At 37.9% G+C, this 24,541-nt stretch overlaps 2 protein-coding genes across 3 annotated transcripts in view; both read right to left on the minus strand.

The window, feature by feature from the left end:
• GCC2 (GRIP and coiled-coil domain containing 2) overlaps nucleotides 1-10,188 on the minus strand; it is a 31,258-nt gene extending 21,070 nt beyond the window's left edge. Inside the window, exons 1-6 of one of the 2 annotated variants that reach the window (XM_068180276.1) lie at nucleotides 10,033-10,188; nucleotides 7,008-7,070; nucleotides 6,227-6,311; nucleotides 5,114-5,181; nucleotides 3,885-3,989; nucleotides 611-3,082 (exon numbers count right to left, since the gene is read on the minus strand). In XM_068180276.1, the coding sequence (XP_068036377.1) occupies nucleotides 611-3,082; nucleotides 3,885-3,989; nucleotides 5,114-5,181; nucleotides 6,227-6,311; nucleotides 7,008-7,070; nucleotides 10,033-10,134 (2,895 nt within the window). In that variant the 5' untranslated portion in view covers nucleotides 10,135-10,188. The remainder of the gene's footprint in view (nucleotides 1-610; nucleotides 3,083-3,884; nucleotides 3,990-5,113; nucleotides 5,182-6,226; nucleotides 6,312-7,007; nucleotides 7,071-10,032) is intronic. The other variant, XM_068180275.1, reaches the window with a different exon arrangement.
• A 7,485-nt stretch (nucleotides 10,189-17,673) lies between these two features.
• Nucleotides 17,674-23,658, minus strand: SULT1C4 (sulfotransferase family 1C member 4). The gene is made up of 7 exons (XM_068180277.1): nucleotides 23,470-23,658; nucleotides 21,683-21,820; nucleotides 20,344-20,441; nucleotides 19,906-20,032; nucleotides 18,577-18,671; nucleotides 18,186-18,366; nucleotides 17,674-18,028 (listed from the first exon to the last, which is right to left on the minus strand). The coding sequence occupies exons 1-7, from the start codon at nucleotides 23,633-23,635 to the stop codon at nucleotides 17,916-17,918; spliced, it is 918 nt and encodes a 305-aa protein (XP_068036378.1). The 5' UTR covers nucleotides 23,636-23,658; the 3' UTR covers nucleotides 17,674-17,915.
• Between the last annotated feature and the right edge of the window lie 883 nt (nucleotides 23,659-24,541).

The raw sequence follows: 24,541 nt of genomic DNA on the forward strand, positions 1-24,541 counted from the left end.
TTGTCCCTAACAAGTCACCAGAAGTTTCAGCTACAGCTAAACTATGTTCTTACAACCAGGACAGCCTTTATGAGCAACTTTTCATCAGCTTAGTGAAAGTACAGTTATGCTGAAAGCAGAACATTCCAATCTTTTAAGAACTGCTTTCCATCCTGTCCAAGGACAAAAAAGGGGAGACACCCTTATTCTGCAGCTGGCAGCTTTACAAAACCAGCAATTCCCAAGACCTAAAGCTAATGCAAAACAAGAAGTTTTGTTTGAGATGGAACCACAGAAAGTTAGAGGTGAAAGATTATGAGGTCAGGTAGTCCATCTAGTCAATTGATTGCTTCAAGGGATATTGATGGGAATAAAGGTTCAAGTACAAGCAACTTTTGTCAAAAAAACATTATGATTGGTTTTGTTTATTTTTTTTTTTTCTGGGGGAAAGAAGGGAATTCTGAGGTGCTAGAAAACTCCAAAATATGTGCTTTCTAGGAGGGAGACTCACTTTGAGGTCAAGGGAAAAAAAAGAAAAAAACAAGAAAAGAGAGAATTGAAAGTATTTTTTGAACCTTAATTCTGAAGACTTTAGAGGTTTAGTCTTTATACTTCAATAACAAAATATAACCTTTAGAGAACTCAGTTCGTCTTTCACATTTCTAAGCTCAGTTTCCTTTTGTTCCAGAATGAAATTTAAGTCGTCTTGTTTTTCAGGTCCTTTTTGCAGTTCTTGTATTTGACTTTCATAAAGAGCAAGTTTTTGGCTAATTTCTTCAGTATTAGCTAAAAGATCTTGATTTTCAATCCTTGTTTTTTCACTGGCATTCCTCAGCTCCTGGATATCGTGTTGAAGCGCTTCTTTTTCAGACAATACTCCTTCCAGTTCTTCTCTCAAGAGGTTTTTTTCTTTTTCAAAATCCTGAATCAGGGATGTATGTTCTCTATGTTGAGCTGCATTTTCTTCCTCTAATCTTTCAACCTCTCGCTGCAAACTAATTACTTCCTCCTCCTTTTGTAGAGCAAGGCACTGCTCTTCTTTAATTTTTGACAAGCATTCATTTGCAATTTTTAACAAGTTAAGAGAATCATATTCTTCATTAGAATCTGAAATGCTGAACCCCATTTTCTCAAGTAGGTGGTACAGCTGTGTTCTTACAAGGGATGTGTGCACTTGTTCCTTTTCAAGAAATGTTGATATATGGTCTTTTTCTGCAGTCATCATTTGTAGTTTCTTTTCTAAGTTTTCAGACTGCTCTTTCAATAATAAACAACTATCTTTTTCAGATGTAGTCCTTCCCAGCTCTTCACTTAATTCACCTTTTTCCTGACTGAGTTTCTTATTTTCCTCATGAAGAGTGTACACTTCAGATGAAAGCTGTTCTTTATCACGTAACAGAGATTCAATCTGTTTTTCTAGCTGCTCTAGCATTTGAGTATTTTCACCCTTTGAAGCTAAAGCTTCGTTCAGTCTCTCTGTTAATTCCTCTACCTTTTGTTTCAGGTCATTATTACACTGGTTAGCAACATCTACTTCTTGCTGAAGTTCCTGAATTTTAACTTGTTCTTGCTTGCGCGTTTCCTGAAGGGTTTCTCTCTCTTCACCCAAGCATTTTACATCATTTAAAATATCCCTGTTTTGATCAGTAAGAGCAACGATCTTCTCTTCCAGCTCTCTTACAGTAATCTCTTTCTGGTCAATGGAACTTCTCATTGCACTATTGTCCTCCTGAAGACTAATGATTTTACATTTAAGTTCTTCTATCTCTATCTGATTAGATGACAATTTTTCTACTTCTTCCTGAAGGCGATTTACAGTTTCAAGAAGAACATCCCTTTCATTGAAAGCAGCTCGGAGTTTCTGTTGCAGTTGACTGACATCAGAAGCTTGCTGTTGCTTCATTGATTCAAACTCCTGGCTGATCTTTCCAGCAGATTCGCCTAGCTCAGCCTGTAGAGTTTCCATTGTTTCTCTCAGGCTGTTGTAACTGGACACTGCTTCTTCCTTCTCCTGAGTTAGCTTTTCAAGTTGTTCTCTAAGTTCCTGCGTTTCAAAAACTAATGCCATCTGTTCTTTTTCAGAACCAGATAATAACGTTTCATTTAATTCAGAAATTTCTCTCTGATGTTGATCTTTCAGAGTCTGAATCTCTAATTTGTGCTCTTTTGCAGCAGTTTCATAGTGCTGTCCTGCTGCTCGAAGCTCCAATTTTAGTTTTTCAATTACACAGCAGTAATCTTCTTTAGTAAGCTGCAATTCATTTATCTTAAAATCCAAGTCTTCCCGCTCATGCAAGTACTCATCCTTCATACGATGGATTTCCTCTTCCAGTTTTATCTTGACATTGCTCATATAAGTTAGCTCGTCTTTTAATATACTATGCTGGGACTGGAGTTCTTCTAAACTGTGCTCCAGGTACCTAACTTTTTCCTCCATTTTTGTTTTTACACAAGGTTCTTCTTGTGTATCTGCAACATCTCTCTTGTTTTCTAAATTTTTATGTAAGACTTCTCTCAGCTGCTCCAAGTCATATTCACGCTGGTCAGTCTGAGTACACATTTCATCCTTGGCATTTTTGTCTGTCAAATTGTGCTGTAACTGATTTATTTGATTTTGCTTTTCTTCATTTTCTTTAGATGATATTTCAATACGATGCATTAGTTCTGACACCTCTTCCTGATGAGCAGTTTTTAATTTTTTAAGCTCTTCATTCAGATTTTTTATTTCATTATGGTAACACTGAGAGTTGCTTTTAATAGTTTCTTGCAGATTTGTCACTTCTTTGTTTTTGTCTTCATTCACAGCTTCCAACTGCTTGTTCAGACACAAAATTTGCTCCTCATAAGTAGATTTAATTCTTTGGACATCACCTTGTAATCTTTTAACTTCTTTTTGACTATCTTTGTAACATTCAACCTGTTCCACCAGCTCCATTTGTTTCTTCACTTGTTCATCTAATTCCATCTTCAGCTTTTTTAAATCCTCATTGTGCTTGCATTGTGCATTTGCTAATTCACTCTTCAGAGCTTTTACTTCTTCCAGAGAGTCAATTCTTGCTTGTTCCAGTTGCTTCTGCAATTCTTCTGTTTTAGCCACTGCAGCCTAAACAAACAAGGAAATTATTAAATACTGGTAATTTAGCACACAGAATTTCCAAGTGAACTGTTTACAATAATGAATTAGAAAACCTAGTAGTCCACAGTTTTAAAAACTGCTGTAGCTTTTAAATATCTAACTCTATTAGGACAACTCCATTCAGAAGACACTGCATAGAGTACAAGAAGATTTGCAAAATGAGAAAGGAAAACTAAGTCCTAGATCATGTTTACCAGCATAATTTCACAAAACGGTCACAATAGACTTTAGCTTTAGCAACTATCCTGATAATGTATTAAAGATCAGATTACTTTTAGTGCATCAAATTCAGGTGTCTGGAATATAACAACATCCATCAATTGCAAGCAATTCAGTCTTCACTTTATCATTAATTGAGATTATTGATATAATATAGGTGCCTTGGCTGGCAGGCTCCTTCTTATGAGTATGAAAGTTAAAACTCACATGAATATCTAAAGGTTTACCTTGTAAACCTTTGTGTTCCCATGGAAAGATAGAGCTGATTGATTAAAGCCTATGTAGGCTTTTAATGCACAAACTGAATTCTTGCAGCTGTGGATCTAGACAGTGTATATAAGATTTTTTTGTTTATTATTATAAACTAGAGGGTACAGAGAAAATATATAAATTTAATATATATAGCCTTTATATTTTTTTAGATTTTTTTAAAGAGATTGAACACAGGTAAGTGAAGAAAAAGATTAAAATTAGATACCCTACAAGCAAACCTAGAAAATAAACAGAATTCTGAAATATTTCAGTAATGTTCCGTGGATCATTTCAGTACCTCTGCTTCTTGCTTTATTTGAATGTTTTCTTTTTTCAGAGCTATGCACTTCTGCTGACTTTCAGCTTTTTCCAGAAGCACAACATCCAGCCTTTCTGTGAGAGCCTAATATTAAATGAGAAAGATCACTCAAGGAAGGAAGAATGGAAACAGTGATTTCTGCAAAATGTAGGAACTCATATATAGATTATGACACTTTTTATCAAATAAACACATCAGTCAGCAATTTAAAAATTGCTTTCAGCCCAAATACAACTGATATGAAACAAGTAGACTAAAGCAATGATTTTGGGTTCTTTTAAAAATTGCACTTGTGATCAGCTAATTTTTTATTACCAGATGATGGTGGTGAAGTTCCCTTTCTGTAGAAAAGAAATCTCCATCCAAATTATTCAAAACAATTCTGTAAGTAAGAAATTCCTCCTCACTACTAATTTTTGATTTCATATGCTATGACCCTTATCTTGAGAAAAACATCCTAAAAGTATTTCTTGTGACATGCAATTTTAGTTATGTATTTCTAATCTCATCAAATGACTGTCTCAGAACTTTTCTAAATGGCTCAAGTCTTTCTGCAATGGTCACTCCAAAATAAACTAAAGCTGGTCTAACCAGCCACACAAGGAAAAGTCTTGCTGGGGACATTCATAGAGTCACAGAATAGTTTGGGTGGGCGGGGACCTTTAAAGGCCATCTAGTCCAACCCCCTGTAGTGAGCAGGGACATCTTCAACTCCATCAGGTTGCTCAGAGACCCATTCAACCTGATCTTAAATATTTCCAGGGGTGGGGAATCTACCACCTCTCTGAGCAACCTTTTCCAATGTTTCACTGCCTTCTATGTAAAAAAAATCTTCCTTATATCTAACCTAAATCAACCCTCTTTTCATTTAAAACCACTATCCCTTGTTCAATTGCAACAGGCCCTGCTGAAAATCCCATCTTATTAGCCCCCTTCAAGTACTGAAGTGCTGTGGTAAGTTCTGCCTAGAAAGTGTACTACTCTGTACTATTCCTCACAGAACCAAGAGTGTTTGCTGGCAAGTGGAGTACGGATGTGAGGGGAGAAGAAAAAAAAAAGGTTTTAGGAAGTGGCTTGGATTCCCGCAGATTGATTCCACTCAATTTGAGTAATGGTTTTCAAGCTATTAACTATTTACCAAATTATTTCTGTGGATTTATTTCAGCTAACTTTACATAACACAATAGAAACCAATTACATATTCCTACCTGAATGATATCATCAGCTCCGGCAGCAGCTGCTTTAGATCTGAGTTCTTCAATTTCTTTCTCCAGTTCTTAAAACGTAAAGAAATTTGACAGTATGTATTGATGCTGCATCACAGTAGCAAAGTTTAGTAAATCCTGTGCCTGACAACACTTCAAATCAGAGACGTCTTTTACTTCATCAACTTTTGTTTGTTACTGAGTGACAGACAGGACTAACAGAAGGAGAACAAATATTCAGTACTACTTCTCCAGTCCTGACACCAAGCATGGTTTCCTAAGGAAGCAAAACTTCCTTGCTTGGATAGAAGGACAACAGATCATACCTTCTATTTCATGGTCAATTTAAATCAGAGGAAAGATACTCAGTTTCTACTGTTTCTCTAAAAATAGGCAGCAAGCAGAACAGCAAGATCTTATGAATAAACACACTGAGGAAAAGCCTGGTACAGCCCATTTCTGTATCCTTATTGTTTCAGAGGGCAGCTATCAGCAGTCAGCACAACTGTCATTCCAAACAAGGGGGAGTGACACCAGTCCAAGTAGTGCACCACTGGAGAAAAGGGACAGCAGAATGGACAAGGACAGCACATGAGAGCACAGATTTACAGGTACTTTCAGGTGTTAAGCATAAAATTTTGTTTGGTATATTTTATAATTTCTTGTTAAAGCAATAAATTATCAAATATAAAGTAGCAAAGTATCTTAAAGAAGTCATTGTACTCTACAACAAACTACACTCTACTAATTGAGGAAAAAAATATGAGACATTCCTCCTCCCATTTGCTTCCTGAAAAGCAACCTGCACCAATAGAAGGAACAGAAAATGACAAATCCCACTTCAACTTTTCCACGAGCTACACTGTTCCGTCATGCCATACTGTCAGACCAAAATTAATTTAATACCCGACAAAAGCAATGCTTCTTTTCTTCTCTTTCTTAATCAAATTACTTCAGTCCTTATCCTCCCACCATAAATAGCAAAATTGAAGGAAAATAAAATCTAGTATTTTTTGCTTAGAATTTAAATCTACCTATCAAAAACACACAGTGATATTTGAAAAGGTCAGGTAGTGCCAAGCATTAAGGCAGAAATTGCACTTTCCAGTAAGATACCTGCACATCTTGACTTCACTTTCTGTATAAGCATCATTTGCTTTTTTGCAAACTTGATGAGGTCTTCTTTGGGCAATGTGTCCAGCTGTAAAGAAATTATGTATCAGAGAAACCAGTTTCCTCTAACCCAGAGGGAAATAGAAACAAGGCATTTTAGCATCTGACTGCCAAAAAAGCTGAATCTTAGGACAAGAAACTCTTACCATACATCTGCAAGAAGAGTAACATTTTGAAGAAGAATAACAGTCCAAGTTACTGATGTTCTGTTATCCAGATAAGAATAATTCTATTATTTCTATTCTATAATAATAATTCTATTATTTCAATTACAGTAACGGAAACTACTCCTCATTCTGTACATTTCTGAAACAATTCTGAAGCACACAATTGGGCAGCATCAGTTAGGAAAATTCAGTTAGGAAGGATTACAATTTAGTAATACAATTTGAGCAATATTTTGAAAATAGCATGCTGACCTAACATTGTAACTGGTTAAATTTACTTCCTATGTATGCAAAGATGGCTGGGTCCATTATGAAACAGATTGCTGCCAAAACTAGATGCCATTAATAATTTATCAAATATAACAGGAAGTGAACATAACAAAAATATTTTTTTTTCTCATGGTTTCCAAAACACTTTATCTTAATGTTTATAAGTTAATTTTTCCTATCTAGAAGAAATGTTAAAAATATCTTTGTCTTCCTAGTAGTCACAGCTTGCATGCTAACCCTTGCAACTACTGCTAGCCAAATAAATTAGGTTTGTGAGGACTGATTACCTTGGATTTGCCTGATCCTGGTGTTCCAGAAGATGCCACCATCTCTTGCCCAGCATCTTGAACCTACAACAAAATAAAGTCCAATCTGTAAAGTACAATAAAGTACAATCTATCAAAATAAAGTACCATCTGCAGTAACAGACTTTTTGGTGTAAGACTACCAAAAGAACAAATTGAAAGTCTCCAAACAAAGAGGAACTGAATATAGCAAAAGCACAAGAAAAAAAGTAAAACAAAATTTTTAAACCAATATGTATTTGTAGGATGAGTCAGAAACAACAGAAAAAAATCTACTGTGATTATTAGAACAGCAGAATAGAAAGCTCCCAATGTCCAAACCAGTATGATCTTATGATTTCATTACTGAATGGACATGTAGAGCTGATACAGTATTGCAAATTAATTTTATTTACAAGCAGTTTCAAAAGCATGACTCACTATCATGTTCTTAAAAGAGACATCAAAAAAAAAAAAAGCAAGAGCAACAGCAAAAAAAACCAAAACAAAACCGAACCAACCAAATACACAACCTCCCCCCTCCAAACAACAACAAAAAAACCACCCAAAAAAACTTGTATCGGAGTTGCAGTTAAATCAAACTTTGGGAACTTTTGAACCACATAAGCTCCTAATTTTTTTTTATTTCCTTCTTAAACACACTGGCTTATCACTACAATTGTTAGCCTATCAAATATATTCCAAAAGACTCAGAAGAGTCAGGGCTCATTTGGACAAATTATAACCCCTCTCTTCCTTTTTTTTTTTTTAACATACTAGTTCCCACTAGCATTGCTGGCCTGACAAACATATCTGAAAAGGCTCTGCAAATTCTGGGCTCCCTATCCCTAAAATACATGCAAAACGCCTTCTACTGTAAACTTCCACAGATCTAACCTGGGAGACTGTTACTTTACAGTGGTTTACATGGGATATGCTTATGTATAATCAGGAACACAAAGAAATGTCGAAGGAAAAGGGAACAGACTCTTCCAATATATTAGGAATAGCATTTCCAAGCCTTCACCTTTACCCTGCTTTTTTCTTCATACTGCATATATGTGCATGAGTATAAAAATGAAGAGGTGCATATATAAATATTTGTATTTTTATATATCTAGATATGTGTGTGTGTGGGGGGGTGTGTATGTATACACACATACCCTCACTTTTATTCTGCTACTCTCTTCATTCTGCCAAAAAAAATCAAAACCCTTATAGTAGAAACTAAGGAAGAACCAAACTGGATCTGATCATTATGAGAATGGGCAATCACTGATAATTTAGACAGAACAGGTGATACAGATAATAAAAAGACCTTCAGAAATATGAGTTCAAGTACAGACCAAGGACAAAGGCAGTTACCGTCATCTATGTACACCAATGCTAAGTATTTGGGGGTTTTTTAAGATGGCAAAAGTAAACTTATTAGAAAAAAACGTGCTGCACAGCATTAGGAAAAACAAAGCTATAAAGTTAAAGTTTCAGATTTTCTTAGCATGTAAAACTTTGCCAACATTTACACTCCTAATATTTTAGCACTTGGACAGCACAACAAACTGCATGTAGGGTTCAGAAAATGACAGCTCACCACTTTCCATACTGACACTTTCCATAGCAAGGTCAGACAAATTTTCTTCTCACAATACTTTTACTCCTTACTATTTTAAGCTAATACATACAAAAGCACAATCACATACTGTGTAAAACAATGCATCCAGTTTTGCTGTTCTGGTAACAGAAACCAGAGGCTGCTCATGGAGAGAGCTTCACCCACTTGAGTTAAAAGAAAAATGAGGAAGATAAGGTACCAAAAACCCCTGAACTTTTAATGGATTAGGTGCATCCGAGCTGTAAGCCAGCAGCTAAGTATGCTTTTGAGCCCAATACAACCCTGCATGGGGAGTCAGAGCACCCCAGGGTAGACAGGGGGATATTCCCCTTGCCCTGGGCTCCCAGTTTCTAGTCCACCATTCTGAAATCTGGATGCTTCCATAGTTTACCGATATATATATACACACACACATACATACATTCTTTTTTTAGATTTTATTTCAAGCCTACTTTACCCCCAAGGGGTTTCCATGCCACACTTCAAGGTGTTCTATGTATTTTAACAGCAATCTACCCCTTACTTTTGCAATAGCTTAACATACTCTTAGAAAGGCTAACCAAAGCATAAATACAAAATATTAGTCTTTGCTGTGAACTGTGGCTTTATTTGCCATCATGAACAGCAATTTTCTGAGCAGTGTACAACTATTGGACATCACCAACCCTAAGTGTACCAAGTCACATCAAAACACTTGTGATTGCTTCAACCAACAGTGGCATTGAACCTCTATTAGAATGTGATACGCGAGCAGCACAGACACTACCAGGAGAGTTAATTTAATGTGTGAACTTAAAATTCCTCAGCGCTGCCTTTGGCTTTGCCTTGGTGTTTATAAAAGCTACACTAGCTACAGATACTTCAGTGGTTTTATTTGTTTGCGTTGGTAGGTGTTTCACAGTCGACGTTCTGTTAACACACCGGGTCACCTCAGTGGAAAAGGAACCCTTGTTCGCCCGTGGGTGCTGGCCGTGTGTCACCCGAGCGTCGCTCCCCTCGATCCGCGCTGCCCGCCCTCCCCAGCCCGTGCCAACAGGGCGACGTCCCCACCTTCCAAGCAGGAGGAGGACTAAACAAGCCCCTTGCAGCCCGCACCGGCGCTCGCATTTCCGCAGGGCAGCGGCAGGGCCCCCCTTCCCACCCCCGGCCTCCCTCACAGCTGCCGCCCGCCGGGGCTGCGCCACCCGCGGGGGCTGCGAGGCGGCGGCAAAGGGCGCCGGACGGCCCACGGGCTTTTCCGCGCGTCACCGCGGGAAGGGAAAGGAACCGCGCCGTGGGAGGGGCTGGTCCGCACCTTCCCCTGTCCCCCGTGCTGCGTGCCAAGGTCACGCACCGCCCCCTCCGCCCCCGCCCCAGCTGCGGTGACCCCGAGGGCTCCGGGCCCCTCTGTCCAAGCCGCGCCGCCCGCCGCGTTACCTCCATGGCGGGGCCGGCCGGCTGCAGGGGCGGGGAGATCGCGGCGCCACAGCCGCTGCCAGCGCCGCTACATCCTCCCCGAGCCGCTTCCGCCTCCGTCATCCCGGCACGCAGGGCTCGCCGGGCTCGGCCTGTCCGTCACGGAGCGCCGCCCCGGGGGACAGGCAGGGCTGCGCCCAGGGCCCGCTGCCTGGGCGGCTGAGCCAGCCTGGGGCGGGCCGTGGGCTGGGAAGTGGGTATCGCTGCCGACCTCGTGTTCTCCGCCTTAGACAACGGGGAAAGGGGGTTGGGAACGGATGCCACACGAGTGCACCCCGCTATTCCCTGTTCCTGAAGGGCTCCTAAGGGCAAAGCAGTGCTGCACGCGCGTCTCACTGCCACCGTAAGGAGAGTGTGAGGTGAAGAGTGATGTGCTCGGGCGGAAACGTAGCGATTTAAGACCCGATTTTTAATACCTCGATGGAAACGCAAAGTGATTTAAATTATTTATCAAATAAATGCGGCGGGTGCCAGTAGGATGGTGCCAGACTTTTCACCAGTGCCCAGCGACAGGACCAGGAACAATGGCCTTAAATAAAACCACAAGAAGTTTCACCCCAACATGAGGAAGAACTTCTTTACTTAAGGGTGGCAGAGCACTGACACAGCTGCACAGGGGGCTTGTGGAGTCTCCCTCTGGAGACATTCAAACCCCACCTGGATGCGTTCTTTGTCACCTGCTGTAGGTGACCCTGCCTTGGCAGGGGGGTTGGATGAGATGATAACCAGAGGTCCCTTCCAACCCTAACAATTCCATGATTCTGTAAATTAAAAAATGGATGTGAAGGACTACCAGAGCAAATAGCAGAACCCAATTACATGTTCTTAAAGAGACCTTTTATGCCTGTTTGAGTAGGTGTTTGAGGGGAACAATGCCTACTTTAAAGGGTACACATTTTTCATTGTAACCATCCATACACTTTGGTAGTGCCTGAATAATTTTTCACATTTCATGATAAGTAATTGATTTTTAATGAAAAGTTGCCAGGGAAAAACGATTTAGGCATATTATTCTGTTTATGGTTCACTAGGTGAATACTGAATATCACCAAATTAATTATAATGTCATGAGAGAATATGTATTTTTTTTAAAAGGGAGAGTCATTTGTTGAAATGCTTGTCTTGGAAGAATAATTGCATTTTTTCAAGACTGCTTACTGTCATTCTTCTTGTAAAATTCAAATGGCAAATAGTGACAAAAAGCAGAAAGGTTCTTCACATATACCTAAGAAAATATTTTTTCCGCCTCCAAGGCATTCACTGTCCATTATATTTATTCATATATATCTATCTATGCAGCTATACAACTGTAGCAGCACATGGTTCCATGCTCACAGAGGTTGCTGGCAAGGGACAGATGTCCCTAACCAAACAGCATGACAGTGTTTTTTCATTACTTCCATTATTATACTTTTTAGAAGCTTCAGAGGACATGAACCAGATTTATTCTTTCCTTCCCCTTTCACATTGGGGTAGTCTGAACTGGTTACCTATGCCTGTGTTCCTCTGATCTAACATGAGGATTTCACACAATTTCAAGAAGAGCCTTTTGAGACAGAGTCCTTCCAAAACCATTTCATAGCAGAAGCTTTTCACCCCAAACTATTCCATACTGGCTGTGTGCTTTGAGGTCAGCCTCCAACTGAATTTGAATATTTGGGAAGAACACTGTAGTAAACTAACCTTCTCTTTTGGGAAACCACAGAGAAAACAATGGTTCATGCAAATTTGTTCCTTCTGCCTATCTTCAGACAATATGTGTTATGTACCAAGTCTTGGGTCATCTCATTTTTTAACTTACGAGGGAATTGATTTTGGAGCTCATCCAAAGCAGACACAAAAGAGTTTTCAGAGGTATTAGTACTGAAGACAACGAACTACTGGCTAACTCATTGCAGGCTTTCTGTATCTGATTCTGGGTAGGGACCACTCAGCCCTTCCTCTATTTTATGTAACAGAGTTTAGGTATATTGTACATTTGAGACTGTCTTAACAGTCTTTCATTCTGGTCCTGAATTGCAACAGCAATTGCAAAGAATCCTGGTTAGGGAATGGTAGAAGAATTAAAAAAGTTTCTAGAAAAACTGTAAGAAAAAAGATTGAGGATTTTTACTGTTGATTGTTTCAGTTTGTTATAATAAAGTGCAAGTTGCTCTAAAATTTGTGAGGAAAAATGTAGATTTGTACCTGCAATAGACTGATAAAGTTTTTTTAAACTATTTATGAACTCTGTCTTACCTATCTAGAAGGAGACAGTAAGCTGATACATAATAATAAGTGCAGCTAATTTGAGACAAGATAAGTGAGAAAAACAAGAATAATTTACATAGTCCATATATCCCATGATTTTATTATCTTTGTAAAAGATAATTAATTCATCTTTTTAAATAGCATTGTCTGTGTAAAACAAGATTGCCAAGAGATTTATGAGATGTGTTGGGGCAGAGCATAGCAAATTTTCAATTCTGCTTTAGTTGAGAAGCCAAGTCCCACAGGGCTGTAATTAGCCCTTACATCAAGGCAGGGTACAAATGCTTGTTCACTATCATTGGAATTATTAGACCTGCAAGAATTTTCTGAAGAGCACAGAATGAGAAAATGCCTGTAATTTTGCTACTGGGGAATGTGTTTTCAGCATAAAGGAGCAGATGCTTTAAATACTTGCCACTGTAGAATATGTCTTTGCAACAAGTTCTGAGGATTGCAGACTCTTAGTTTTGACCCATGCCGGGCCAGTCAGAGTTCTTGCTTTGAGCTGCTTCTATGCGTTTTTTTTACATGCCAGGTTAATATAAAGGAAAACAACATATGAATTTATAGTATATTAACTGTTCTCCTCTGTTTGGAAACTTAAAGCACACCCCCTGTGCAGATGAACTACAAATTATTTGGCTGACTATGGCCATTTTATTGGGTTAAGGTTCAGTAGGTTCCCACAGGAGTGGAATGGTACAGTGAAAAAGGAGTTATTTATCTCAGTATCATTTTGTGTGTGAAGGATTTGGTTAGGTGTTAAAAAATTAGATTCTATATACAGTCCTTAATTCTGGTCTTAAACTGTAATAGGAAACAGAGGTGGGTAGTTTGGTGTTCTCACCAGCAAAGGCCAACAAGCCTTTTGATAGATTAATGTAAAACTCACACAAGGAACCATACCTTGTTTTCATACCTGGGATGAGGTCTGTCTACAAGACTGTTCTGTTAACAGAACATGAAAAACCTTTAATTGCACACAGAGATAGTAGCAAATGTATCTGAGTGTTATTGGTAATATAACAAATTACTGTGAATCAAAAGGCCCAATTTTAACAAATAAAAAAAAAAAAAATAGTTACCTTAATTTTTAGGTGCCTGTCCTAAGATTCTACCTGAACTTATATTGCCTGTACCAGAGCAGGATCCAGTGTAACTTACTTTCGATATGATGCCTCTGTCTCCACAGTCATGGTAGATGGATATAATTTGACTGTGAGCCTTCAGTTCAGAAGGCAGTTTGAGCAAACACAGCTGATAGATACCAGCTGCCCTTGCAACGGCCTGTGCCAAAGCCCTCCTGCAAAACAATCCATGAGTAATTTGCTTCTTTGACATTAACCACAGGGTGCTGCTGAATTATGGCTTTCCTGATCTACCTACATAGTGCTTGGTCTGGAGGGCAGGCAGAACCTTGTTTGTTATCCAGCCTTAGCCCATTACTTTCAATCTGGCAGGACAGTTTGGCTGCATCTTAGAAGTACGAAGGGCTTAACCCTCACTCTCAGTGTGCCTCTAGGCTCACCTACAGCCTACACTGAGACAGACCTTGAAGCATTCATTGAGGATGTGAGGGAAATGAAAGCTTCAGTCCAGGCTTAAAATATATTAATGCACTTCTGAAAATGCCAGAATTAATAATTAACCTTGTTGTCAAGGTAAACCACTTTGTGAACATGTTGATGTAAACCATTAATATAAAGTATGATATTCATATCCTGTATGGATAGGACAAATTACATAAAATCTTCTTCCTGTGCATGGTCTATTTTCCTAACCAGAGAACAGAGACTTTAAGTTCAAGTAGGAAGCAGATCATCTACAGTTAGATTACTGGAAAGGAAAGCAGTGTCCCTCTGTCTTTGAATGCTAGCTAGGAAGATAGAACAGCCCTCTCCTCTGTTTCTTTCTTGATTTTTTTGGGACCCTGTGCTTCTTTCATTCTCTTTCATAAATGGTTGCATTCCATATGAAGGTAAAGTGCATTTCCCAGCTGGTATTAACAGCCAAGCTCAAGGGGTGTTATGACTATTCTAGGATTAATACAGCAATGTCTTTTAAACAGTCTGTATTGAAGCAGGAATCTTTAGTCATTCCCATGGGAGGGTTTGTTTTGGTAGTTTTTAATGCAGAGCTGCAAAACAGAACCACGTGAACGGTTAACATGTATTAATCAACACTGACCTTGAAACATTTTTTAGAGATGAATAACAAAGTTTCTTAACTATCAAAACCCAGCAGGGTCACTTTCTTCTAAAAGAAGAAACAAGCAGCATCAAAGAAGTTGCTGTGGGATTGCATTAGCTAAACTGACACAAGTCTTGTTAAACTGACATTGAAGATGTTGCATCTGAAAAGGTTAGTAAAACTGTGCATCTAGATAACTGGATGAAAATTAAGCATGGATGTATTTTTAGGACTTATGTCTAATATATTTCTGTACAGTTTTATCGCCACAGTAAACAGAGTCATGTGTTTGCATCAGAAGTGTAACAATAGTTTAAATTATTTTAAATAATTTGGCTGTACACATACAATCTCCTTCTGCAGGTGCTTATTGATTTACAGTATCTTACATAAAAATATATTAAATCTCTTACCAGCTTTTGTTGGTATTAGTAAAAAAAATCTCCATATACAAACACATAATTTAAAGCTCTTCTGTAGATAGCAACTGTCAGACCTAAAGATATCAAAGTTAAAGGCACTGTAGATGAGGGCACCCTCCAGGCATATGCCCAGAAGCATATGGACAATTCTATTGACATACAGTCAAAAGAGACACCAAACCATGGTAGAATCGATGACCTTTGAGGGATGCATACAACCCATTGACCTTTTTCCCAAATTTTCTTCATAACTACAGGTCAAATAATTTTCACTGGTAACAATAAACTACTCCCTGTAGCTTTACACTAGTGAACATTTTGCAAATCATGATTGAATCCGTAAGTCGATCTCTCAGCTATGGTGGCTTGAGAAGGCATAAAAAGCAGAAAGTCCCCACTTTTCTATCCACCTGCCAGCTATATTTTGTCAAAGTAGTTAAGATTCTCATCTTTGAATATATAGAAAGATAATATCAATAGCATAAGAAAAGCCACTTTTTATGTGGCCATCACATCAAGTGTTTGTTTCTCCCCTTTTGTATTCTAGGACTGCAGTCTGACCAGTGGTACTTTTTATCTGTTGTGTATGGCAGCTGAATTGCAGCTGGGTGAAAAGTTACCTAAGGAAGTGAGAACAAAGGTGATTTTTCCAATGTTATACTAGTTCCTTATGATAAGGTGCCTCTATCCTTGCAGTTGCTATGCAACTCCCTTTTCAAATAAGGCTTCAGCCACTGTCAGCATTTTGCTTTTCTGATAGTTTTGAGATTTCAAGGGAAGAGTGACCTTTTGTACAGCACTGCTCATAAAGTGTTACCAAGCTACTGAGTTAAGCATGTTTTCCATTTACTGATATCTCTTGTGGCACTGAATGAGGATTAGATTGACAAACTGTGCTGACTCATGTGGTTTCATAGAGCAACCCAAGAGACTGGAAATATCTGAAAAAGCAGGCAACACCTTTTCTTCATACTAGTGAGACAGTAAATCAAGTTAATCATAAACAAAACCCAAACAAGTAGCAGAAAGCTCCTCAAGCTGGTATTTAGCCTTGCTGTGATGAACAGAAGTGCCTCTGACAGATAATTTTTTCTCGGGTAGTCATTTTACTGAGACATCCTTTGTCTGTGAGCAGGAATCTGTGGACCTTGAAGTCTTTAAAAAAATTACACTAATGTAGTAAATACATGCTTCCAGTTTCAGTGATTCCTGCATTTTTGGGGAGAACTGTGGGCCAGGACAAAGTAACTCCTACATTTAACAGGCTACTTTTTGTTTGTTTTCAAATTGATGCAAGGTATTGCTGCCCTTTATGACTGCATTCATTTTAGATATGAGCTGCCCTTTATGGCTGCATCAATGACTGCAATATGTGGATTAAATAAGTAGCCTGAAATGAGCTTTGCTCGTATTGCTACAGCTTTTTAGCTTTTAACTCTCCATGAGCCAAAGAGAAAATATCCCCAGCAAACATTTTTTTGTATTAAACTTGACTAAACTAGACTAAATGAGACTAAGACATTGTGGAAGGGGCTAACAGTGGGCCTGTTAGCTAAAGGAGCGAGAAGAAGCTGAGATGCAAGAAGAAGCTGATAAGCAGCTCTCTTCAAGGCTGTTACCAAGGAGACCAAGAGAAGAGAGGAGTTGAAGAAAGATAAGGAGGGAACTTTGCAGCTGGACAATAAAGTTAGCTGAAATTATTGTTACTTTTCCCTAATGGTGTTATGTTGAATTATTGTGGCCAATAGTTAGGGTAGAAGAAGTATAAACAATTACAAAGGGTATGAAAGGTCAGCCATTTCTGTAATAAAGAGTTGCCATCAGAAGACTGCTTAATATCTCTACTTTGTGTCGTGACCGCCTCAACAGTGACAAGACAGTACTTTCTTTTAGCTGCTGTAATCTACATTCTGTTCCCTCTAATATTCAGAGTGCAAACTCAATTAAGCAGGAAATCTTTGTGGCCTTTTTCATGTGCCAAGCTCCATGATGGCACTTTAAATCCAAAAGTGGATTGGTAACAGTTGCCTATAATTAAATGGGTTATGAATTGCCTTAGTTAATTTTGCACAAGCTCAAAGCAAGGCTGTAGTTATGGTACAAATGCTAAAGCAGAACTGGTTTTTATGTTCCAGTATCTACCAGGTACTATTGAAACTAAGAGCCCTCAGCAATGTGTTTATATATTTGATTAAGAGTAAGGTAAAGGAGAAGGCAATGAAATGAAGTAACTGATGAACACTTTTACAGCAGTGAAGAGGGGGATAGCATTTGCACCACTGACTCTCCACCTGGTTCATACCAACCTTCAGAATTTTCCAAATCTTTAGAGAATGCTATGATATCCAGTTCAGAAGGCAAATGTGAGATGCAATAAGGACTACTGTGCCCACAGCTAGACTGTAAAGAAATGCCTCTACATAGCCCTTCAGCAATTTTTATTAAAGGAAGTAATGGGTGTTTGGTGGTTTTGGAAATATTGCTTTCATTTCAACAGCATTTCTTATGTCCAACTTAAAATGAGAGAAAATTAAATTTATTCTACTTTGTGCACTTCTGTTCCTCTCTTTGTACATGACCAACTTTAAATTTATATATTGTTGTTTATTGATTAATGTTCATACAACCTGTTACATTCTTTTAACAACTTTTTTCTTGTTGGTTCCTAGTTTCTGTTAGAGTTTGATTTGAAAATGCCAGCAATATCAACTGCAGTTTTACAAAGATCAAAACCCACAGCATGTCTGAAATATTTTTATTAATGCTGAAAGTTACTGTGGTAGGGGTGACTGAGAAGTGTTGAATTATTTTCTTGAGAGAGACTTAAACTTTGGCATAATTTGGACACTCTCCCAGTAATGAAAAATCAGTGATGTGTGAAATGAAGATCTTGGAATCTTAGGGACACTGGCATTTTTTGAAAGAAAAGCAAAATATATAACATGGGAAAAGCTGAAGATCATAAATTTCAATTGCAAGTTATTACAATTCCATGCGAAAAACAAGAGAGGTATCAGACATTTTCTTCTTATAATCTTCATCAAATTTCTCATTCTGTGCCACAGTAAAATGATTCTTCCAGTCTGCAACTATCCCTAAGAAACGGCAAAGCAAAAAAAAAGAGAAAATATTGATTTACCAGTAATTCCTGAAGCTCATTATCCACAACTTATTGAATACTTGTACTTCAATGCTTATTTCAAAACAGAATGACAACCAGACAGATTTGATGTCAGTAGCAAACTTCAGTACCTTTTCTCATGAATGGGGAAATGGAATGATCCATTATTCCTTGAAAGTCTTTAGTGTAGTTTGCCATGGGGTTTTCCTTCATTACCTCAAATGAGGTATTGTGGACTATTTTGTTTAGAACCTCCTGACTCAGATCCTTCTCCAGGAACTTTGCAATCTTCTGAATTTCTCGCTTTGGATTCTGCAGAGACAATTACATGGGATAAGACACAGAGCTAGGAAAAGCAAAGAAATCAAACATCGTGTGAGAGCTACAATTCTCACACAGAGAAGATCGGGTTATTGTATAGTTTGCTGATATTGGAATTATAATATAAAAGTAGTGTTTGTAGTTAGTCTCTTCTAGACTTACAGATTTCAGAGCACTGTAAACATATGTTCAGCTTTTTACCTCCTTCATATCTTCATAGAAGAGATAGAGTATACGGTGCTTATCTTTTGCCTTCCACCATCCTTTTACGTGGTCATACCAGGAACCCCAAAGGACTGAAAAAGAAGTAACAGCAGCAGCAGCTATAAATGCTGACTGTGTCTTTAACACATGTGGCACTCAAGTTTGCCTCTTAACCAGTGCCTGTGAATTTCCAAGCTGGTTTTGAATCAGTATGGCTGTGATAATAAGCACTGCTGTGCTCTGTGCTTATTACAGCATTTTTGCTATTAATCCCTCAGGTTTATGGATGCTTAGAAGAGAATTCATGTGTAACTTTAGAGGGCAACAAATGCAGATGCATTATAGTCAATGGAAACACACATTTCCAGTATTCATTTAATCATCTGGACAAGGCTTGTCTTAGTTGGCCCTACTTTGAGCAGGGCAGGGGTTTGGAATGTATGGACAACAAAAATCCATTCCAGCTTGCATTATTCTATGATTACACCTGGTTTTAATATTTCTATGCTATCAGAAATGCCTGCTTCTCTCAAGCAAGTGTCAAAATGATTAGCTAAGACAGAAGTAAATATGTTCTATATGTCTGCATTGGGACAGATAGCTCCCAAACTGAGCTGGTCAAACACAAGGCATAAGGTCTCCTTTGGACATGTGACTCTCCTGCTGGTGCAGACAGTGGTATCTCTAGGCCTACATAGTGGCAAAAATATTAATGACCTGAGGAAGCTTTAATGACTCGAACTGTAAACTGCCATCCACTTGACCAGGTTTGGTTTCTTGGATATCCTGTGATATCAGCACCTCTTTTAGAAAGGGAAGAATCAGCTTCTGGGGGTGCCTGCCCTTAGTTAAATAACTGTCTTTGTTCAGATGCTTGATTTACTTTAATTTAGCTACAAAGACTCCCTTATCTCAAATTCAGACTGCACATTTCTAGCAAAATTAACTCTCCACTTCTTTTTTAAATTTCAAATTTTATCAGGTTAGAGTAAAACCAGTTAAATCATTGTTCCTTTTCAAATGGCTTATTTTAATCTCAGAGAGAAGAGATGAAGCCTGAAAATAGTCATATGTGTTTCTGAATTATACCAGAATAAAGAGTAGTGTTTTTATTTTTTCCCACAATGGGAGCATAAAGATAGATTTAATCCTTTAGGTAATAAGAAAAACCTGTGAATGAAGGAAAATTATAACTGAAACACCTTCAGCAGATATCCTTCCACAGTGTCTGCACAGGATTTCAAACCATAACTGAAATTAAAAAATCCATGTCATGCATTCTTAAAATGATCAAAATCTCTTATACAGCTGATTGCAGTTAATCACCTTTTCCAGTCATGAATTTCTGCACAAACTCCTCCCAAGTTCCTGGATCAGGTAATCCTTTATTCATTCTGTGGAAATGGTAGTATGACACCAGGTTGTCTTTTGCATTTCTTGCCACATAGATTATCTTTATCAATATGAAAACAGAGAGAGGAAGAAATTAACTTGCACATACAAATATAGATATTGAGCATCTTCTGGAGTTTTCTCTTAGAGCCTGCTAGTAGAGATTTAAGAAGTTTTGCTTTGAAGCTGCCATTTTCTAAAATCCAGCTCAGGTAACTTAGTTGTGACTTTAGATTTCCACAGACTTTGCACATTAAAGGAAAAATATTTTTAAAGACCTTTTGATTTCCCAGAGATTCTGGAAAACATATTCTTACCTGGTTTATGTCACTTTCTTTGTCTGTGAGGTAGAATAGGGCTCTTCAGCCTTACCTTACAGTTTTGTTCCAAGAAGGACGGAGGCAGCAGCTGTACGGGCAGATGAGTTTTCATTGTTCGTGGAGATGGCATGGCTTCAGCTAACTCCAGACCTGTGGGATGTTTAATTATGAAAAGCTGTTCTATAAATTGCACTAGCACTTCTTTCCTATGCTCACACATGTGATTGTGACTGTGACTTTCCAGCAGTTCACCTTGCATTGATCATTCATCTCCAAAGCATTTACTAGCAGGGTGACATATACAACATTACATAAGCATCTTCAATGTTTCTAGAGAAAATTTGACCTGTGTATTCGAGTAGAAAAGATTTATATCTTTTTGCTTTCTTGGGCCCATACCTTATTTCCAAGGGATAATGATAAATACCAATTTCTATTTATCCAACCAAATTTTTCCTCTGCAATATTTAGTGGTCTCCTTCCACCTTACAGGTATGAAATTTTAGTTACTTTCTAAGATACAAGAATATGATGGCTGACTAGACTTTGTGGATAGCACATAAAGAGAAACTAGGAGAATGACAGTGGATCTTCAGTAGCTATGGATATATTGCACTACTTGGGAATATCTGGTGATATTTGGAGATGTGTTATCTCCTCCCCTTTCCCTTTTAAACATCTATCATGACCTCCATAATTTTTTCCCTGTCATCATCTATCATCCTCTGTCATCTATCATTTTTTTCTCTCTCTGTGTCAACACAGTCTAGTTTAAAACAGAAAAATTAGCACTTCTGCAGAACTAGTCAAGATTTTTAGCTTCAGATGCAAGAGTCTGACTTAACAATTTGTGTGAAAATGGAGCCCTTGCTGAGGGAGACTTTTGTAAGAAACTGCAAGTCAGTGAAGCCTGCTGGTTGCCCAAATGTTCCATAGCTTGTTTAGGTGACTAGACCCTAGAGCTGAGCAGCAGTTCCTTGAAAGAGTAGCAAAACCACTGAAAACCTTATGCACCTTTTGGAAACAAGTCCATGACATACGTTTCTCTTCCCTACAGCCTGTAATCACAGAATGGCATTCAATTGCCCCCATGCTGCCATTTTATACATATCTGCTGCTGGTTTAGATACTGTGTAGTATCAAACACAGCTTCAGATACCACCCCAAAACATCATGGTCTTGAGTAACACCTGAAGCAATCCTTTCTGCCAGCCTTGCAGCACCCTGAGTAGCACTAAATATTTACATCAAAGCACCCGAACTGGTACTTAATACCCAAAATGGTGCTTAGCTCAAGAACAAAGGTAGTGGGACCTTTTCCATAAAACTTGTGACATCAGCACTATGTGCTTGTTTTGTTTCATTTTGTTTAAAATACAAATAATATTCACCTGAGTAACGTGCAGACGGAGGCTCTGCCAAATACCACTCGAGGAAAGGTTGGCGTTTGTAAGTAGTCTCACGTTTACACTTCTCAGTATCTCCATTTTGTTGAACCATATCCACTATCTCCTGCGTCCATGTGGTACCTGAAAATGTCAAGTGTTTAGATGTTTCCCTCCAGGATAGCCAAGAGTTTCTTCTACGAGGGAACTGAAAGCCAGAAGGATGGACTCTGTGTTAATGGGGGAAAGAATAGCATAGAAAATAATAGACAAAATGGAAAAAGAGTATAATACAGGCAAAATGCCTAATTAAGCAATAAAGGTAATTCTCAAAGCTCAGTTCAGGAATTCTATTTTAGACAGACTTCTTCTTGCCTAAAGAAATAAGTCCCCACACCAGTACTGAAAAAAACCACTGGGATAAACTCACTATTGTTGGGAGAATATTATTTACAGAGGAATAAAACTCCCTCCTTTAATCCCTCACAAAAATTCAGGTATTTCAATTTTGTTTTCACACTGAATTTGAGTAAAAAAATGCAATACTTTAACTTCAAGTGAGTTAAAATTTCACTCACAGTTTGAAATTATAAAAAAGTGGCAGTATTTGCAAAGTTTCCATTTGAAATACATTAATGAAGGTCTGTACAACATTTCATCTGCCTGAGTGACTGCAACATTTGTAAGAGTTACAGTATAGTGTATCTCATGTGTCTCTTTTCTTTTATAGCTGTCATCTCTGTGTCAACCACATCTCCTCTGAGGTACTGTGGCAGGTCAGCTAGAGAACAGGCTAAGGGATAAATTGGAAAGCAATTTAGGCAGGAGATTCAGCCTTTCTTAAGATGCTTATGTTGTGCATCTTATACAGATATGACATAATGTCAGATGGAATCCTAACTTCATTTATTTTCAGTTCAGTGGCTGGAAGGTTTTAATCCCAGCTGGATAAAATAATGTGGTTTTGCCTTTAGTATACAGGTAGTAAATCAAAAGCTTTCAGGTTTTACAAAACCAGTGGGGTTTTTTTGTTAAAAACATTTTTCCCCTACTCACAAAAAAAAAAAAAAAAAGCCTTAAAAATTGTTGCTAATTCAAATAATTATTTTTTATGATGATCAAACTCTCCCATATCTTTTCCTGAATCTCCAAAACTTCACATGCTTTTATTCATATAGAATTAATATTGATGCTTGTTATTCATTGTTTTCTTGTGTAGTGAGTATAAAGGGTTTGATGAAGAGAACAAATATTGTCCAGTGACTGAGTACAATGTCAAATAGCTAATATTAATGGTGGTATTTGATTTTGTTGGCCAAAATTATTAAATTAATTTGGTTATTTTAAAGAATTAATCAATTTTCATAAATCACTACTAGTTTACACAAATCATTCCCCAAATACATAATATATTTCATAGTCATACAGTTAGTTTCTATTATTTCTTAGTAATGGTCACTTTTTTCTAGGCATTGTTAAATCACTACATATTGGTGGAAAACTCCTATTGTTACCACTAATATAAATGTAGATAATCTCAATTAAAGGTAAAATTTAGATCATTAGATTGGTCATTAGATTTTGGCCATTTGTACTTAAGTAGTAACAGATAGTTGTTGCATCTGCCAAAGAAGACAGGAGTTACTAGTCACAGCTGGCACAGCTTCATGTGTTTAAAATATGTCTTGTTTGGAGTTAAACAAATATCAGTCACAATAGAAAAAACATATATCCCAATCCCAACAATAATCACTATGCCAAACTTTTCTATTCTGTTTCCTACCCACACCAACCTGCTTTTGCATAGGTTGCGATGAGCACATCATCAGGCCTGGCTTTGAACTTGCACACTTGGTCCCAAATGCTGGCAATTGGTTGTGTGAGGGGAACACCATCCACTTCAAATAACTCAGGTTGAATCATTTTCTCTTCCAGACTCAAATCTTTCATTTTATCCATGGCAAATGAGAACTGTGTGAAGAAAGGCTTAGAATTAACATGGCTGCTCTGAAAAAAAATCTGAATTTACTCATTTTGAGGTCTCTCTTATTGACCAAATTCTATGTCCTCTTATTTCTTTGGCCATGATTTGGCCTATCTGGATCCATATAAAGACTCCTTAAAGCAGGATCTCATTTTCAGAAATACATGGTGTATTGCTCGTGGTAGTTTTCTGCATCTCTAAAAAGCACTCTGTTTACTCAGATACAAGAAAAGAAGAAAGTCATTATTCTTATATCAAACACATTTATGTAAAATTCTGATGGTCGGTATGAGGACTTCTAAAGGCAAAAAAAAAGTAATCAGAGGTGTGATTCAAAAGAAGGCAGAGAATAACAGCAGGTAATGAAATCAGCATACAGGACCTAACCCTTCCCCTGTGAAGAAAATAAACAGAAACGCCTGCCAACACCCTTTGTGCCTTATACTTACAAAAATACTTGCAGACCTTTTCTGTGTTTAGTTCCTGGATCTTAGCACTCTTGGAACTCTTTGCTGTATTTTGAAATTTGTTACCTGTAAATAACCTGAACTAGATTGATCATTAACTAAAGGTTGTTAGACTTTAATTATGTGAATCAATCTGTTTTACAATAACTTGTTATTAATTTCTGAATTTTTCCCAGGGAGATTTTTTAAGCATAATTTTCAGAGCTCCAGAGTCTGGTCAGAAGAAAGCTGTGCTTAAGGGGAGGCTATAGAAATAATCTCAACTAAAAATATCATCCAGAAAAAAAAGACATTTCAATCCCAACAGCAAACATTGCTAGACTATTTTCTTTAGTTTTCTTGTTTACTCACAGCAATTTCATACAGATTCAGCCGGGCAGAGTGAGATGTTGGTTTGGTGGCTGGGCACTCAGC

The sequence above is a fragment of the Anomalospiza imberbis genome, chromosome 2, assembly GCF_031753505.1.
Source record: "Anomalospiza imberbis isolate Cuckoo-Finch-1a 21T00152 chromosome 2, ASM3175350v1, whole genome shotgun sequence".
Classification (NCBI taxonomy): domain Eukaryota; kingdom Metazoa; phylum Chordata; class Aves; order Passeriformes; family Viduidae; genus Anomalospiza; species Anomalospiza imberbis.

Coding starts and splice junctions, on each gene's coding strand:
- SULT1C4 (XM_068180277.1), bottom strand. CDS start 23,635: ATGGATAAAATGAAAGATTTGAGTCTGGAAGAGAAAATGATTCAACCT. Junction 20,442..21,682: donor TCCGTCTGCACGTTACTCAG/GTGAATATTATT, acceptor AACATCCCACAG/GTCTGGAGTTAGCTGAAGCC. Junction 18,029..18,185: donor TTCCCCATTCATGAGAAAAG/GTACTGAAGTTT, acceptor GCCGTTTCTTAG/GGATAGTTGCAGACTGGAAG.